General features: G+C 41.0%; 1 protein-coding gene across 2 annotated transcripts; it reads left to right on the forward strand.

Moving 5' to 3' along the window:
- The first annotated feature begins 1,108 nt into the window (after window positions 1-1,108).
- shox (short stature homeobox) lies at window positions 1,109-12,115 on the forward strand. 2 transcript variants are annotated; one of them, XM_056390294.1, is made up of 6 exons: window positions 1,109-1,539; window positions 3,286-3,494; window positions 6,905-6,962; window positions 7,135-7,244; window positions 9,414-9,626; window positions 9,978-12,115. In XM_056390294.1, the coding sequence occupies exons 1-6, from the start codon at window positions 1,293-1,295 to the stop codon at window positions 10,065-10,067; spliced, it is 927 nt and encodes a 308-aa protein (XP_056246269.1). In that variant the 5' UTR covers window positions 1,109-1,292; the 3' UTR covers window positions 10,068-12,115. The 2 variants fall into 2 exon arrangements, with proteins under 2 accessions (XP_056246269.1, XP_056246270.1); XM_056390295.1 differs by having other exon boundaries at window positions 7,156-7,244.
- The last annotated feature ends 3,741 nt before the right edge of the window (window positions 12,116-15,856 follow it).

Genomic DNA, 15,856 nt, shown 5'->3' on the forward strand with positions numbered 1-15,856 from the left:
GGCTCACTGATAAATGGAGAGACATCAAACCGAGTCATTAGAGAGCTGAGATATGAGACTTTCACAGTGGCGGGCCGCTCAGGGCGGCAGACCCAGGGGATCACACTCCTCTCCCGGCCTTTTGTGTTTGTGTGCTGGACTGATGAACGACTTAGATAACGTTAAGCCATTATGGGCTCACTTATTCCCATGAAAATCCTGTAAATAGAGGGAACATTTTTTCACTGCTGATATCTATTGATTTCTAGCCCATATTAGTAACCATAAACCACAAAGGATTACAAGTGAATACTCAAAAGGGACCCGTGTTCATTCAACAGCCAAATATTAATTACATCATCCGACGATTATACATTTGTTGCTGTTGAGTGTTGATGATTTCCAGTTTGCACCAACAGACATGTGAATATACACGTTCACAGATGGTTGAGAAAATTACACATTTTCTGCAATAAAATTAGTGTAAAATAAAAGTTTGAGGCCAAATATATTTTCAGTTCCTGATATTAACTGAGCGTAACTGTTGTGATGTTTCAAAAATATTTAGGACTGAGCAACTCCATCTATTTTTTTTTTTTTATTAATTAACTTCTTCTAAACAGACTTGATGTGGCTGAACCTTTTTAACCGTGAGGTTACTTCACATTAGAGAACTATAAGTCCAATCAGCTGATACACCACAGACTCTATTGGTGGCTTATGAACCGAGTTCTGCACAGTTTAACTTTCAAACATATTTGTCAATTCAACAAACACTCAAAAAAACAAAAAAAAACAAAAATCAAGGTACGATCCCACAAACGCAGCATTTGTATCTCCTAATCGCGTTAATTAAATTTTCGCCGAATTAATTAGACATAACAGCCATATACAGCCTCCTGGCAGGACTGAGCCACCGTAGGCATTTTAATGACCCCGTAATTCAATTAACCGCCTCCATCAGCTCCATCATTGATTTGTGGAAGAAGGGGGAGAAAAAAAAAAAAAGCTGCTGAAAGTTGAATTCTGCAAAGTCGAGCCGGCCTGTAATTGCTCAAGACACAGAGATCGGAGAGAAGAGGGGGTGCTGGGCTGAGGTGGCCGTGTATAAATAGTGTGCTCTCAAATACACAGTCACAACAGCAGGAGTGATCTCACCTCCTCTCCACCCCTTCTATCTATCGCTGCTGCCAGCCTCCAAAAAAGAGCGTATCCGTGAGCAGTACTGGTGTAATAGAGACGGTAAGGTACATTACTGACAATTCGCGGTGGATTTCCCTGACCAGGACCACTACTGAGCGACAGAGCCGACCATGGAAGAACTTACGGCATTCGTGTCGAAATCTTTCGATCAGAAAACCAAGGAGAGCAGCAAAGAGAGTATCACGTACCGGGAAGTTTTGGAGAGCGGCTTGACAAGGGCGAGGGAGCTGGGCAGCCCGGAGACAAACCTGCAGGACATAACGGAGAGCAACCACTGCCCGGTGCATCTGTTCAAGGACCATGTCGAGCTGGAAAAGGAGAAACTGAAGGACTTTAATGTTTCGAGGGCGACAGAGGGTAAGGTTTTTTTTAATTTTTTTTTAATTGTAAGAAATGCTCCGTATTGTGTCAGGGGAATGTCTCAAGTTCAGATGTGTTGTATCGGCAGCGACGTTTTTATTTATTTATTTATTTTTTAAAAAACGAATCCACGCGTAAAAAGAGTTTAATTTACGCAGCGTTGCGCCTCCACTTCAAGCAGATAGTCAAAGTTAGCACATTATTCTGTTATTATTATGATTATTTTACAAAGCAGGAGGCGGGCCCATAGTCTGACCGTTGTTTTAACTATTTGATGATTGTTTTCAGACATTCAGAAACATTTCTTGTAATTTTTTTTTACAATAGAATAAGTTTAACCTTATTTTAATGACACTTTAACATTTTGTGCCAACAAGAAATAATTACAATCCTAGAGGATACATTATAAAGTGTATGGCAACATTTACCACTCGACTTTATTTGATTTTTATCTGTTGCAGTATTATATGAATTCTGCAGAACATTTTCTATTATATTTGCCATTATTTAACGGTTTACCTGCAATACTATTGTGATGAAGGGTGTTATTTAAAAGCTATAGCATGTAGTATTGTTATTGTCTAAGATTGTGCAACCGGAAGTCACAAAAAAATCAAATTTCAGTTGTTAAATTCTTGTGAATTAAAAAAAAAACTGCGGCCAAACACGCTCATCAAATAGATTTTCCCTTTTAAGAAATCATTATTTGGTTAGAAAGTGCAGACAAACAGCAGCACAGGCCTCCTCTCACCCAGCTAACAGAAAGTGCAGTGGGAAGACTTTTAGACATTTAGTGAGTAATTTGTTTCTATATTTATCCTGTAGCAGCAGCAAAAAAGGGTCAGTTCTATTCTGTATTATTCTGCCTCATATTTCTCATTAAACCCAGCTGATAGACGGTAAGACTGCTTGTGTGTGTGTTGATGTGATCATGGTTTTCATATAAAATCAAATGCTTTTCAGTTGTGGGGGAAAAAAAAAAAAAACATTTTCACGTCAGCAAACTACAAACAATAAAATGCAAGTGAACAGGCCCAGTAATTGCAGCAGTTGTCAAGTCTGTTACTAATAATAACAGCTACTAATAATGCTGTATTGCCTAATAAAAATAGAATAGCCAATATGCTGACAGCCTTGCACCGTATTGCACTGTGTGAAATATAGACATGTATGGTTTTAGTGGAAAAAAGAAATCTTAAGGTTTCTGTAAGTAGAAAATGTTAGACTTTACATTTTTTATTTATAGCCTGAAATAACCTCCAGTCTCTTTTACGGAGGCGAGTAATTAGACCTAAATCTTCTCCGTTCAGTGGGGGCTTAATTCTCTGCTCTTTAAATCGCTTATAGCCTTATTAGGCTTCCATGGCATGAATTGACTGATTTACTTTTATAACGACACTGACGTTGCACACTGACTTATGGAGGCTGGAAATGCAGCCACAGGCCTGTCTCTTGAAGAAATACGTTGTGTGTGTGTTTGTGTGTGTGTGTGTGTGTGTGTGTGTGTGTGTGTGTTGCTGCCAAATTGCCAGGCCTAAGGCCGCATGTTAGGGCCCATGTATACTATGGGGGGCACATTAATGTACACGTGGGGTGTATGCGTGTGGGGATAGGGAGACGCAGCGAGGCCGATAATGTGTGCATGTCTCCTTGAGGAAGCGGAAATGTCCAGAATTTAAACGCATCTTCTCTCTGTCTTCTCCCCCCCCCCCCCCCCCCCACAAACCGTGGGCCATTTAACAGGGATATACGAGTGCAAGGAGAAAAAGGAGGACGTGAAGTCGGAGGACGAGGATGCACAGGGCAAACTGAAGCAGCGGAGGAGTCGCACTAACTTCACCTTGGAGCAGCTGAACGAGCTGGAGCGGCTCTTCGACGAGACGCACTACCCGGACGCCTTCATGAGAGAGGAGCTGAGTCAGCGGCTTGGACTGTCCGAGGCCAGAGTGCAGGTGAGGATCTCCCCCCTGCTCCGACTCTAAACGCTCATCTGTCTGACGCAGAGCGGCTGCTGAGTGAGCAACAAACAAGAAACGATGCCCCCCCCCTCCACCCCCACCCAACATTGTTTCTGCAGTGTGTCTGTTTCCAGTGTCCTCCTCCGGCGGTGAAAGCGTCCCTGCTGTTTTGAAGGATTTAGGATCTTTGTAAGATAATTTACAGGATAATATAGCACTTTTATGATTTGAGTGAAGTGTTCTGTGGCATCAGTCCGCTGTGTGGGAGTTGTGTTAATGACCTTGTGCTGCTGCCAAACACTGCCATATAATTCAAGATAATTAAGAGAAAATCTGAAATATTGCGCAACATAAAATAGACCCCATGCTCTCATCTCAAACTGACTCCCTTATAAAAACAGTTAACACTAGAGAAAACTGTTATAAACTATTGGGGAATGTTTATAGTGATGCAGCTATTTTCCCCCACCTTTTTCTATTCTTTTTATTTTTTAAATAATGCACTTTACAGTTTGACGTCATGTTGATCATGTTTTCCAGCTTGTAAAAAAAACAAAACAAAACAAGCGAATTACTGCGTGAGCAACATGTCATGTTTAAGTCAGGCCAAAAAGTGTAGCTTTTTCTCTCGTGATATAAATAGATCATCGCGTGTCCTGCAACATGCAAAAAAAAAAAAAAAAGGAAAGAAAAGAAAAGAAAAGGGAAAAAAGAAATGAAAAACAACATGCTTAGAGCTCATTAGTCCACAGGCAGGTTGACCTTACAAACCCCAGAGATAAATGATGCAGCCTCTGTCGTGACAAAGCTCCGAGTCTGACATATTTCTTTACTATTCCTGTGGGGGTTATTTATAGAGTGTCTGTGCTCCTTCATAGTGAGCTTATTGCGATTTATGATTTTTTACTCCTTGTGTTGTCGTCATATTTCTGTAGGGGTTTGCAGTGTTACTCTGACATTTGTTAAGAATTCTGCAGAAACACTGACTGAACGATTACTCTGGATATTTTTGGGATTTGTTGTCAGTACAGGACCAAAATTAATTCAGATTCAGACTGAATATTTAACCATATTTGTCCAGCATGTGTCTTCTGTGGTGCAATTAACAAGTAAGTCTCGTTAAAATGAGTAAAATTTAAAAGAAGGAAGGCTGTATTTGTATAAGCAGTGGCTTGGTATCAGTCAGTGATATCAAACAAGTGTAAACTGCTGTAAATCAGCCGGGATGTAACAACCTACTGAGCCTCCATCAGTAGGCCCTCAGCCCTCAGCCCTCAGCCCTCAGCCCTCAGCCCTCAGCCCTCAGCCTTCAGCCTGCTCCTGCGATCCGAGCACTCTTTGGGGGGGGGAGGAAAAAAAATCCCAAGCAATGATTAAAATGAATGAAGAGCCTGAATGGCTGCTTCAGGGGACGCGCTCTTATGTCAACTCGTATCCCTCCTCATTTTCTTTGTAATATCTGCCATAGGCTTGATGTAGTGTCCCCATAAAAACAGATTAGAAATAACTCAATTCTGGCCCAACTCTGCTGCTGTTCAGCTTTTCTAATCGGATGAATAAAACCCATCATAGAGCTTTATAAGCCCATCGACCACCATTCTGAGCTAAACATGCTCGGGCTCGGTTGACAGTATAATTCAGGATAACACTGCAGTTATCACTAATAAAGTGTATAGCGTGTGAATTAAAATAATTCATGGTGTAAATGCGGTTGATAAAGACTTGGGCTATAAAACCTGCCTGTGTGTTTTCTATGATCACAATGAGTGTGAACGCACAGAAGCCGTAGGTTGTCTCTTCTTGCAAAAATAAAGCTTTTGAAAATCCCCCTTTTTTTCCCTTTTTTTTCCTTTTTTTTTTAAAAGCTCTTTCAGGGACGCGTCTCCTCCAGATTTAGTGAGAGTGAATTGCAGCAGTTGCTGTTGCAGGCTGTGAACCTGCGCTCCGAGCAGCTGTCAATGAATCTAATTGAAAGTTATGAGAGCTTGGTGAGGAGCAGGCAGTAATTCAGTTAGGACTAATATCTTTGGGTTTCTGGCGCGCTGCTAAATTAAATGTCATTATTCACTGTCTCTAATAAAAAATCAAAAAGGAAATGAGATTAGGGTATTTGTGAAGCGCATCATTGAGTGGCCCTTAATGAAGAAATAACTGTCTGAACCAGTGTAGTTCACTTTGCTTAACATACTGGCACGTAATTGGAATTGATCTCGGGCCCGTCTAATATTAGCCTTGATTTATCTGAGGGATTACTGTGCGTCTATGCAAAATCACCTGGGATTTTCATAAACACCTTTACTAGCATCATGTACCGCTGTGCAGCACATAACTCACCACCTAAACATGCACGAGAATTTACAGTGTGTACCCTTATTTAATAATGATGATGATAATAATAATTATGATAGTAATAATAATAATAATAATTCTTATTATAATAATGTAATTTAATTGATAGAAATTATTCGACGTTTCTGCTGCCTAAATTTTTTATTTTATTCCTATTATATTTTTAAAATCAATTTTTCAAAGTGAGAATAATGGATTTTTATTTGCACCTCAGTTGTCTCACTCACTTTATTGACCGTGCTGTTGTTGTAGTCTCATCGACACAATGTTGAACGTCGCTCCACGCAACTTAAAATGGCTTCGCTGCACCTCGAGTCACCACCACCACCACCATCATCATCATCATCATCATCATCATCATCATCATCATCATCATCATCATCACCACCATCATCATCAGTCTGCGCCCTTTGTGGTCCGCGACCGGTCGCTAATTTCGCGTCTGTAAATGATAATCACTGCGGGGTCGAAGGGGAGGGGAGATAATGTTATTCACCGAGGCAAATTAGGTTGATGATGATTAACAATAGGCCGTAGCCCGCAGCTTCAGAAGACACTCAGCAAACTGGAAGGTGGTTCGCGAGGGATAATTTTCATTTTAAAAATATCATCATTCTGTTCTCACGGTGTTTCCACGCGCTCTGTGAGATTGTGGTGTCTCACTCAGAGCTGAGTTTATAGTCATTTTGTTGTGCTCCTGTAAGAATTTACTATGAAGCTCAATAATAAGTTTTTACTGAGCTTGTGGTTTTGTTTCATTGCCTATCTAATATCCTGTGGTTTATTTTTCTAACCTGCATAAATCATATTTATATCCCACAAATGTTTTTTTATTATTATAATTTACAGTTAATGTTTATACAAATAAGATTTCATTTGCTCAGATGTAAGCTCTGTAATTTTTCCTTTATTGGCTATAAATAAGTGGCCTTTCCACAAATTATAATATTACTAAAATAACATCTGATACATGTATAAAAACAGTTTTGTTAAAAACTGGATTCAGTGCTAGTTTAAGTATTTGTCTAATAGATAATTTACTTTTCCAATTATAGGTTTGGTTTCAGAACAGAAGAGCAAAATGTCGAAAACAAGAAAACCAGATGCACAAAGGTAATTGTCACTTCTTTTAACCTTTATGAATGATCTTATTTTTATTTTCTCTTTTCTTCTGGGTTATTTTCATTTTACTATTTGACACTGTTCAACCATTTTTAACTGCATGTGGAAAAAAAACTGTGACCTCCTCATCTCACATAACAACAACTGTCTGGCTGTCTGACAGACATCTTTCCCTTCACTCCAGGTGTTATTCTGGGCAGTGGCAGTCACCTCGACGCATGCAGAGTAGCACCCTATGTCAATATGGGTGCCCTCCGGATGCCCTTCCAACAGGTAGGCCACGTTCTCCTCTTAGCTGGAGCTGACGAAGCTTCAAAAAATTGGAAACATTCAATCAGGGATGGATCAGGAACTCAGGCTGAATTAAATGTAGAAAAGTTAAAAATGCAGACGAAGTTGCAGTAGAAAAAGATGATTACTCAGCATCTTGTGATGCATGGGTGAGGACTGAGGAATCTGTAATGGAGCTACGTGTGTGTGTGTGTGTGTGTGTGTGTGTGTGTGTGTGTGTGTGTGTGTGTGTGTGTGTGTGTGTGTGTCTGTCTCAGAGTCAGAGTAGACCTTCTATATTTGTACACCCACATGAATCTATAGGCCATGTGCAGCTATTAGATGCAAGTGATGAGAGACAGTGTCTGTGTGTGTGTGTGTGTTGGAGGGGGAGGGAGCAGCTCAGACCTCAGTGCACCTTTCACCTCCTGGCTGTGTGGAGAGGGTCGGGCTTGCACGGGGAGAGTAGAGGTGGACAGACATTTGATCTGCTGCTATCTGCTTTTGTGTCCTGGCTGCTGTGTTGTCTGCTTGACCCTCGTGAAAAGCAGCGGCCTAATTAAGCCAACAGTGCGGCACATAAAAGAGATGATGAAAGCGGGGAATGGAGTGGGCTCTGATGGATATTGGCGTTGAGCTGCACTGGCAGGGATGGGGGCTTGAGGCCTGCATACTGAGAGAGGCTCACTGTAAAAGGTTGAAACAGGCACACGCAGGCTGCACTGGTTTTTTTTTTTTACAATGCAGCACATGCATATAAAACAAGTGAATGGCTTGTCGTTGGGTTGGGGAAGGTCATGAGTTGAAATTGCGAGGTCTGAGGGTTGGAACCGTCATGTCATGTGACTCCCTCTCATCCCTCTTCAGTATTCAACAGCAAGTAAAGAAAAACTGCCACAATAATCTTTTAAAAAGAAAAGACTTTGCAAGCTGTGAGTGTGTATGTGTGCGACCAACTTACATGCATGTGTGTATGAAGATGTAACAGTTAACGCACACATCTAACCTTCACCACCTGTTTTGTCGGGGTTGGATTAGTTTCTGTCGTGCCCCCCCCCCAAAAAAAACAAGATTGCTCCACAAAAAAAAAAAAAAAAAAATCAACTTTCAACAAGTTGACTTTGGTTTTTCCGTCAGTGCTTCTGCATTTTCTATCAGGTGTCACTCCACCATGAGTCTGGAGATTATCGGCCACAGCTGCAGTTTGTTACCTGACTGTTGGTGAATGAGATATGTGGAGATGCTGTTTTGCAGGAGGTTTTGTTTGGATGCCGCTGCGAGCGCTGCTGCTGAGCAACTATACATTTGTGGTTCAATTTAATTTTCCCTTTCATTTAACAACTTCAGCTTAAGTCATTTTCAGTATTTTTAAGCCAAAATAAAAGGGAGCAAAGTGAAAAAATAATATTTAGTCAAGTTAAAACTTTGACTTTATATCATTCTATTTTGGTTGGAGAAGAAAGCATGAAATACTTGAGTTTTCCCCACTTCTTCCTCTGGTGTTTGAAACACATGAGAAATGGCAACAGGCTCAGCTCTCTCCTTCTGAAGTAAGCGGATGCTTAATTTTCACCTACTTCTTATAAAATAATTGCCAAGAATGTGAAAACTGATATTCTATGCTCCTTATGGTTTCTTTTTTCCCTTGACTCAGGAATATGTCTGGATAAATATTTATAACACCAAATATGTGAATATCTTTTTAGTGCAAAATTGTTTATTTATGCAATTGAATACATAATCAGGATAACAAGACTGCATATTTCCAAGGGTATAACGGAGTCCTCAGTCTGAATTAAACAAATCTGTTCTGGGTCCTAGAAAGACTTTGATTCTAGACGATTAAATTGGATGTGGTGTCTGAGAGCAATGTATGATTCATTAACTTTTAGAATAGCTGACATGAAAAAAGGGCTAAAGCGGAGAGTGCAGCCCTTAACTATTTTCTTAGAAAACACACTGTAAGCAACAGCTTTGAGGGGGTAAAATCTGAGGGGGAATTTAATAGTGTCAGACTGTGAAACCTGAATCCTCAACCCTCTTCAAACACACACACACACACACACATACACACATATACACACACACACACACACACACACACACACACACACACACACACACGGCCTGAGGCGCCGCCATTGACCAACTTTATATTTTGCTGTTCTGCAGGTCCAAGCTCAGCTTCAGTTGGACGGGGTCACCCACTCCCACCCTCACCTGCACCCTCACCTGGCTGCTCACGCTCCCTACCTGATGTTCCCGCCCCCTCCCTTCGGACTACCAATCGCATCGCTCGCCGACTCGGCCTCTGCGGCGGCGGCAGTGGCGGCAGCTGCCAAAAGCAACAGCAAGAACTCGAGCATCGCTGACCTGCGACTCAAGGCAAGAAAACACACCGAGGCTCTGGGACTCTGACCCCACCGGGCTGCCCCTCCGCTCGCCTGATGCCCATAATCGCCTCTCACACAAGACTGAGCCTGTGAAAGGGCCGTGACACTCACAGCTAAAACTAAACTAAACAAAAACACTGAGTGAGAATGAAAGAGAGGAACACATACAGAGAGGGGGGAGAGAGAGTGTGTGTGAGAGAGAAAGGGGGAGAACAGTGGAGGAAGAAAATAAAAAGAAGGAGGGAGCGAGAAAATTGTCACAAAACCAGCTGCCAAAACAAACCACTTGTAGAGAACGGTAATTAAATACCAATGAAATCACCTTTTACTTTTCGCCCAACAGGCAGGACTTCTGCGGGGCCAGTGGCTCAGTCCACTCCAGGCACAGATCACATCCCAAGGACCGTACAAACACATGTGGATGTCTGTCTGAGGGCCAGGCCGGGGCCCGTCAGACCAGAAGACGTTAGAACAAAGCAAACTGGCAGGCAGCAGCAGGGCCAAAAGCAGAGCCTCGCTGACGCTGGCTGCCGCCATGTTGACAATGCAGAGGGTTGAGCATGGGGGAAAACAGACTCACACACCACCTCACCGAAGCATTGGAACGGCTCTCACCTTTACACCCCCCCCACCCCCACCCCCCCGACTCCCCCCCACCCCTCACTACAAAAACGAAGAAAAAAGAAAAACATTTAAAAAAACAAACAAAAAAAGGCCATATTTGTCTCCAACCACTGTGTTCCCTGCTGCTGCCAAGTGCATGAGCTCTAATGGAGGACCGTTCTGGGACTGGCCTCCATCTACACCTGACACAAACGCTCAACAACTGTTTTTAACACTGCCATTCAACATGCCCACAACCCCCCTCCCCCCTCCCCCCTCCTACACCTACAAAGTGAAAAGGTCTCCATTACGGTTTGATATCCTTCTTCTTATGGACTTGTGCTATAACAAAAGCAACAACTCCTGTTTTCTTTGCTGCAGAGCGAAGAGACGTGATTCTGTGTTGCTGGGCATGTGTCGGCGAGATTTGGTTTGCATTTCTCCTCACGGCGTGCTCCCTCTGTCTTTATTTCTCTCTGTTTATTGTGTTGTATCCTGGGTTAAGAAGTGAAGATAGCCTTTGCACTTCAGGTCTTGTATGTGGGTGTTTACAAATGGCACTACAAGCAGATACTACTTTACTAATTAAAGGGGGAGGGGGATTTGATATCGTCATGTGGTCAGCAAAAAGGACATTATCTTGGCTAAAGGGTATAAATGCGATTTTCTTTTTCTTTTTTTTCTTTCTTTTTTCTTTGTAATTCTGAAAATATGAAGAAAGCATCAGTCAAACTGAAATGCAATGGTGTGCAGTTTAAGTGCAATACTGTAAATAGCAAAAAAGTAAAAACAGCTAGCAGTTAATCCTCAACCATAAAGAGACCCAATGATTTTCTGTTGTTTTCCATGCACTGTTGGAGTGTTGAATTTCTTTGCCAAACACACCAGTTTTTCTACAGCAGTGTACATTTTGTTGAGTTCAAGAAAAGTCACTCAAAACCAGGTGCCATATCCCACCTCACCTCCTATGTATCCGAGCAGTTTTGTATACATCAGGTACAGTTGTCACTTGTTGAGAAAGACATGAGCACATTTTTTGGAAGCTGCAGAAATTAGGGAAATAATAATAATTAAAAAAAGAAACTCTCTTCGCTACTCTTCTAACACTAGAGAAAATCCATTTACTCTTGGATTTTTGGAAAATGTTCATAATGAAATCAACAAATCAACATTGTAATCCGAAACCAAGCAGTTGTTTACAATGTGATTATCTTAATTCTGCATGTTATATGTCACATTTCATCGTTAATTTCCCAATAATTCAGACTGTATTTTATAAACTCCTTCCAGACCAAACACAACATTTGGATTGCTTTGGAATTCAGAGATTATTTTGACAACCTTCTCAACACTGCTGTCAGAGCTGCGATATACATGTAGATGCGTTTCAGATCTACGTACCTCTAACAGTCTCCAAACAACATTTTTCTCTGTTAACAGACCTCCATTTAGAATTGTTTATCTATGTCTCCATTTTAAATTAAACATATGGGTGTTTTATTTATTATTTTGTCTAAAAGTTTATGAAAGATGAAATAGTTGAACTACAAGTGTACATTTTTACATGGCTTTGCATTTATTTTTGTATGTTTTTTTTAAGTGTTGAATTTGAATTAGGAGGTGTGGCTGTAGTGCATTGTTTGCCTAAAAAAAAAAAAAAAAAAAATGTAGCGTGTCCGAGTTTACAAACATTTCAGGGATGGTTGAATTGAGTAATACCCCATGGAATTTGTTGTACCCATTAAAATGATTATCATTTCATATGCAAGCATGCCTAAACATGAATCATCGTACAGTTTGTTTTTCCCCTTTTGATTCACAAAATATGAATGTACATCTTGTACAAGTAAACTATCAATAAAGTTATAAATATTTGTACTCAAGTTTTAAAACACTTTTACTTGTTAAGCTGCAGAAGGAAAGTTGAGCTTCACTCACAGAGTAAGGACGGCTGTGTACACAAACAAGATGAGCATCCTCGTAAATGACTCTGAAAGACACAACTAACCACACTTTCAATATAATAACAACTGTCCAGAACTAATCCCCGTCCCTAACGTCTTCAGTGTTTTTGTCCTGATGCAGACTCGTGCTCTCTCCGCGCCGCACATCGTGTTGTGGCCGATGCTCAGCAACTGTCTCAACCTGTGGATCAATATCAATATCTGTCTAGAGTTGACATTCTCGCAGACTCCATGTTAGCCAGCCCCAGCTCATCACATCCAATATGAGCCGCACACCAGCAGAGAAAATTGAGCTGCTATAAAATCCAGATGCAACCCGAATCTGGAGCCTCCTGCAGGGTGCAGCTCTCGGCCTGTGCTTGTCAAAATGACACAGATAGTATTTGTATGGAAAGTGGGGCTGCAGCGCCGTCAAATAGAAGCAAGATGGCTGTAACCGGAGTGGGAAGCCGAGAAGTGTGGAGGGAAAATAGAAGGCAAAACAAGATTTTGTGGGATACTGGATATACGACATGCAACCCTCCTTTGAGCTCAGTGCTCATAGAGGATCTTTTCTCCTTGTTCCTACAGCAGTGATTAACTTTGAGCAGATGACATGAGAAGGTCAATAGTTGGCGTATGTTCATCAGCATCTACATTTGAATTCAGCATCTCCACTGCCACACACACACACACACACACACACACACACACACACACACACACACACATGCATGCTCTCACAAACACACTTGCACGTTGCCTCCACTTGTTCCACTCACACATACTAAATTTTGCACATCTAAAATGGTTGGCCTCTTTTTTTTTTTCAAGTGTATTAACTTCCTCTGGGAGCTTAATTCCAGATGTGTGTACACAAAGTAATTACACTGTGTGGTATAGTGGCCTATTGTCTGAACCCCATACAGGAATTAGCCCAAATGGCGTCCTGTTGAGTGCAGTACCCCCTAGAAGGTCGCTGTGCGTTTAATTTGTACCTCTTTGCTCATACATCAAGATTGAGTGATATAGTCGCAGACTGATGGCTCCGTATTTACCCAGTGACCCCTCCGGCTGGGGCCTGCTGGGCCAGGTCTGGAAATAACAGCATCCTTTTATGTGTACTAATAATTAGCAAGGCACACACAGCCATCCATCAACCACCAATGAGCCATGGCTGCTTTGTCAACATGTTCAAGCGCATAAAGCTATTTATGTTGGCCGCAAGTAACAAACACACAATAATATATTAATAGAGAAGGAGAGGAGTGTGTGTGTGTGTGTGTGTGTGTGTGTGTGTGTGTGTGTGTGTGTGTGTGTGCGTGCGTGCGTGCGTGCGTGCGTGCGTGCGTGCGTGCGTGCGTGCATGTGTGTGTGAAATTTAGTGGCCAGCTGTGCTTGCTATTAAATTTACATCTGGGTTTATTGTTGATGGGCTTTTGTTGTCCACTTCTCTTTCTGTCTGGTTGGTACAAGCGCCGGCTGCAAAACATGCGAGTCCCAGAAGTCTGAGTCTCGGTGCTACGCCGCGCTAGCTTATCAGAGGTCAATTGCTCAGGGGTCACGTGAAAATAGTTTTTCATCACATTTCATTCTCATAATCCTCTTTGAAATGTCACACACAACTATGATCAGACGGAATGTGAGCTGTCGTGGCCTTAACATAAAGCTGGTTGTGGTGTGAAACGACAGAGCTTATAGGCCTGAGAAGACATGAAGTCAGAGCTTTTGTCATGTATATAACAATCACTCGAGGAGCTACTTGCAACAACTCTGAAAATAACCGTCTGTTTGGTTTAGCTGGGAGTTTTTTTTTTTTTTGTGAACCAACTTTGTGGTCCTTAAATCCCAAGTAAATCCTGTTCCGGCATTTTCAGTTGTAGCTTGAAGTGAAGCCACCCAGAGAAACCTCAGCTGAAAACAATCGAGCTGAAGTGCTGAAGTCACTACGGTCGGCAGCGGATCAAAGGCCGCCTTTCATCCCAGTTTGTTTGGGCTAGACTTGGGTTTGCTTTGTTGGCTAATGCTCATAAATGTATCTGGAGTCATCACCAGTGCAAAACTATATTAAAACTAACAATTTAAGTCTGGGTCAACACTTTGTCTTCTTTTTTTTTTTTTTTTTGGTGCACTGGAGGTGGAAAGTGTCAGGAATTTAAACTTAGAAAATTGTGGAAAGAAAAAACACAACAAAAAAAAAAAAAGCAGCGGAGCATTAAGTTCACATTCCGTTCAGCCGTTTATGTTACACTCATTAGCAGTTTATTTTCAGTTCAAGCTTTCAGCTCGTGTTGTTGTAATCCAAGTAAGTTATCTAATAAAAACACAATATTTTCTGTCCTGTTGCAGTGTAATGTCCCATCAATTTGGAGTCATTACTGAAAGTATCAGCTCCATCTGTAAATACTGAACCCAAAAAGTTTGTCTCAAAATAAGTAATAAAAATGATATTTTAAGAATTATTTAAGTTATAGTTTGAACTTGCTTAGGTCATGTTCAGTTATCAACCACCATCACAGTCATTTGTTACACACACACATTGTGATTTATTTTACTTCTACACTAACTGTAGTAACTTAACAGACAGATGTAGTAAGAGATATGGAATATGTGCACGGTGGCTGTGTTTTACTTGTTTTGGGGTTTGTGCTTCAATCTCCTGGTTAATCTCTGGTTAGAGTGGGTTCTTCTGCTGCCGAGTGTCGTTGCAGCTCCATCCAGTGGGCTCAAAGTATTTCTGACCCGAGCATTTTTCTCGTTCACTTCCTCTTCTTCTCTCTCTCTCTCTTTCTCTCTCTCTCTCTCTCTCTCTCTCTCTCTGTCTGCTAGAAGGATCCATTCAGGAGATTAAAGACAGTGTCGCATGGCAGCCAAGTCAAAGTTTATTCCCAATTTAATCACTGTGAAAATAATCAAACAGATTCCTGGAAACCATCCGTGTCATTAATAGATTTATTTAAGTAGTTTTTTTTTGTACACACACTATCATGTAATTTATTATGTTCACCATAATAAATTACATGATAGTAGAACACTGAATGAAACATCCACCTTTCAGATACGAAAAGGCCTTTTACATGGAAGAGATTTCAACATCTTACAGCAGGAAAAGCACAGGTTTAAATAATAAAGTAAATCGTGCCTGAATTCCATTTAGCTGCTTCTGTGTCAGGGTCCTGCTGTTGTTCATGCTGGTTCATTGTCACACTGTCATGACTTACTGGGACACACTGCTTTTCCCATTTGACAAGTTTAATTATCTACTGTTAAAAGGCTTATTGAGATCATTTAAAACATATCTGATTCCTATATCATCACACGCAGACCAGCACCTGTACTAAAATACAAACTACATTGCTTTACACAGCTAGTGTTAGGTAATAATTATATGGATAATATCTTTTTCATGGTGTGACTAATCTCTGTTGAAGTTACGTTTACATGGTTATGAATGAGCTTATCTAGTAATTTCTTTATTTAACTAAACAAATAAATACCTTATATTTATTTCAAAATGGAACCAGATCCCTTGTGAAGAGGTATTCACATGAACAGGTTTCTCCCATACTGTAAATCAAGAGAGAACAAACTTTCTGACTGATGAATGATGATATTTTTTATGAAGAATATGGGATTAAGCTAATTTTGATGCACACAGTTCAAACGAAGGAAACTT

The sequence above is a fragment of the Seriola aureovittata genome, chromosome 11, assembly GCF_021018895.1.
Source record: "Seriola aureovittata isolate HTS-2021-v1 ecotype China chromosome 11, ASM2101889v1, whole genome shotgun sequence".
Classification (NCBI taxonomy): domain Eukaryota; kingdom Metazoa; phylum Chordata; class Actinopteri; order Carangiformes; family Carangidae; genus Seriola; species Seriola aureovittata.

Coding starts and splice junctions, on each gene's coding strand:
- shox (XM_056390294.1), top strand. CDS start 1,293: ATGGAAGAACTTACGGCATTCGTGTCGAAATCTTTCGATCAGAAAACC. Junction 6,963..7,134: donor AGAAAACCAGATGCACAAAG/GTAATTGTCACT, acceptor GCTGTCTGACAG/ACATCTTTCCCTTCACTCCA. Junction 9,627..9,977: donor TCGCTGACCTGCGACTCAAG/GCAAGAAAACAC, acceptor TTCGCCCAACAG/GCAGGACTTCTGCGGGGCCA.